The sequence below is a fragment of the Monodelphis domestica genome, chromosome 8 (assembly GCF_027887165.1).
Source record: "Monodelphis domestica isolate mMonDom1 chromosome 8, mMonDom1.pri, whole genome shotgun sequence".
NCBI lineage: Eukaryota > Metazoa > Chordata > Mammalia > Didelphimorphia > Didelphidae > Monodelphis > Monodelphis domestica.
The window spans coordinates 135,272,133-135,274,798 of NC_077234.1; the positions used below are offsets into that span (position 1 = coordinate 135,272,133).

The 2,666-nt window shown below is 36.2% G+C and overlaps 1 protein-coding gene across 1 annotated transcript in view; it reads right to left on the bottom strand.

The window, feature by feature from the left end:
* The window catches only part of RBM26 (RNA binding motif protein 26), a 113,988-nt gene extending 111,957 nt beyond the window's left edge, over nt 1-2,031 (bottom strand). The window contains exon 1 of the mRNA XM_007501489.3: nt 1,893-2,031. Coding sequence (XP_007501551.1) covers nt 1,893-1,954 — 62 coding nt within the window. The 5' untranslated portion in view covers nt 1,955-2,031. The remainder of the gene's footprint in view (nt 1-1,892) is intronic.
* Between the last annotated feature and the right edge of the window lie 635 nt (nt 2,032-2,666).

The window sequence follows — 2,666 nt, forward strand, 5'->3', positions numbered from 1 at the left end:
AATGTCTTCCTTTCCTCTATGACAGGGATAGATGTAGGCTCTGAGATGTTGGGGAGAAGGGAGAATGTTTTTACTTTTAGTCTTTTCGTAGCTTTGAAATCAGTATATGCCTTTATAAAATTAATCTAACATTAGGTAGTTAAATAGAACTGCATGGCTAGTCAATGGACCTCTAAAAAATAGGAATAAAACATTCAGAAGGAGCTAGAGCCTATGGCAGAAAAAAAAAACAGAGATCCAACTTCCCTCAGGGTACCAGAGAATCCTTTAAGAATAGGCCTAACCTTGAGAGAGTGAGGCCAGAGCAAATCGTATTGCATAAAGAACTGAAAAAAGACTTACTAGGCACTCTTGGTAGAGCTGTAAATTGTTCTAACCATTTTGGAAAGCAGTTTGGAATTATTCAAAGAAAGTAACAGGAAGGTCTGTACCCTTTGATGTGGCTAGGTTTAAGAGCCAAGAAGGCAGAAAGAAAGGTTTCAATTACACCAACCATATTCGTTACAGTATTTTTTGTGGAGGAAAAGAAGTTGAAACAAAATTGATTCCAATCAATTGCAAAATGGCTAAATAAATTGTAGTCCATTAATGTAGTGGAATATGTCTGTGCTGTAAGAAAAGATTAATTTAGAGAAGCATGCAAGACCTTACAGATGCAAAGTAGAAATAAGAAAATAACATATACAATAACTATAACAATGTAAATAAAATGTACAGAAATATGAAACATTGTTGTATAATTATAATTATCAAGCTTGGTCAGAGTTCAGAAAATGTTCTTTCCCTTCTTCGCAAAGGATTGAGTGAGGCAACTAGATGATACACTAAACCTACTAACTAAATCCTGGACTTGGAGTTAGGAAGCCATGAGTTCATACTACTGCCTCAGATATTATCTAACTTTGATCAAGTCCCTTAAATTCCCTCAACCTGTTTCCTCTTAAAATGAAGATGATTGGATTTCATGGCCTCTTAAGTTCTCAGATTTCATTAATGTATTGGTTAATTTTGCTTAAATGCTCTCCCCTCCCCCTTGTTAAATGTCTTCTTTTATAGAAGACAGAAACTGGACTCTCATCTCCCTCCTCTTTGCACCTGCTGCTCTGTCTTGTTTCAACTCCGCAGAACAGGGTGCCCACATGCTGGGTACTTCAGTATCCTCCTACTGACAATTTCTTGCCTCCTTTTGTGTGTTGTCTCCCCCATTAAATTATAAGCTCCTTGAGGCCAGACTTTCTTTTTTATTAATTGTATCCCTAGTGCTTAACACAGTGCCTGCCCATAGTAAACATTTAATAAATACTTATTGGATTGGATTGGGTAGGGGAGATAAAAGGAATATTTCAAAATGAAGGGCTTATAAAAAGGAAAAAGATTCACTCAGTCATTAAATGCTTATTAAGTGCCTATTGTGGGACAGGCACTATACTAAGTGCTGGGGTGTACAAAGAAGGACAAAAGACAGCCTTTACCCTCAAGGAGTTCAGAATCTAAGTTCATAATCAATTGTAGAACATGCAAAACTATGTATGATCAAGCTATACAGATTAAGTAGAAAATCAATTTTTTAAAAAAGGAAAGACACTAGAACTAGGAAAAATTGGGAAAAACTTGTAGGATTTCAGTTGAGACTTTAGCTATTATTTTTTAACTATTTTAACTACTATTTAACTATTATTTTTAAAAAATCAAATTCACAATCACCTATATCCCTGTAAATGAAAATCCATAGGCTTCTATACTGTCATGAAAACCTGGATTTGAATATCTAATTCAACTACCAAACTGGTCTTTTTACAAACCATAAATTTTGCAGCAATTAAACTTCAACTGACCTACTAGAATTAATTCACCAATAACAACTATGGTGTCATCTCTTTACTTAAAACTACCTGACAGATCTCCACGATGGTACATCTGCACCAGATGGAAGGTCAATCTTGGATGGTTTCATGAATTTCCTCTCCTATTTGAGCATCCTTCATAGTGAACTTCAGTGAACAATACTCTGCCTCTGCCGTGACAACCTGGCAATAGGTCATAGGAACTGGTCAAGACTTTAAAGCTTCAGTGTCCATGACTACACCATGACCTCTGCCAGTATGTCCACTCTTATGCCATATGTGCAATGACTGTATAGAGTAGTCAAAATATTTATTGTACACCACTCTACTATCCACTACAGCATTTTGTTTTAGAAGCTTTGTCCAATGACATTTACCTTCAATTTCTCTTGGCCTATCTAATGTACCAAAATCCCTCAGTCAATTACTTTATGGAGGCTAACCAAGCTGACTTGCATTGCAACAAAGTAAGAAACAGAAAGTTTACTACTATTGTATAACCAGAGAATCCTAACACATAGACTAAACCCTCACAGAAATTGGCATAAATCACTAAGTCCCTTTTTCATCCTTCAAGTGATAATGGCCCTTGGCCTAATGACTGTTACCCTTATCACAATGTATTCACACTCTGTCCCATATGTCTTTGCTATGACAGGCTCACTTTGACTTCAAGATATATATATGCCCCAGTACCTTGCTTTTTAAGCCAGAGTCTTCAGTATGATTCTCTAATGTAGCACATGGGTGTATATTACACCCACACACAAACATACCTGATGCTTCCTTTTTACATGACCAACCATAGGATTAATAATCCAA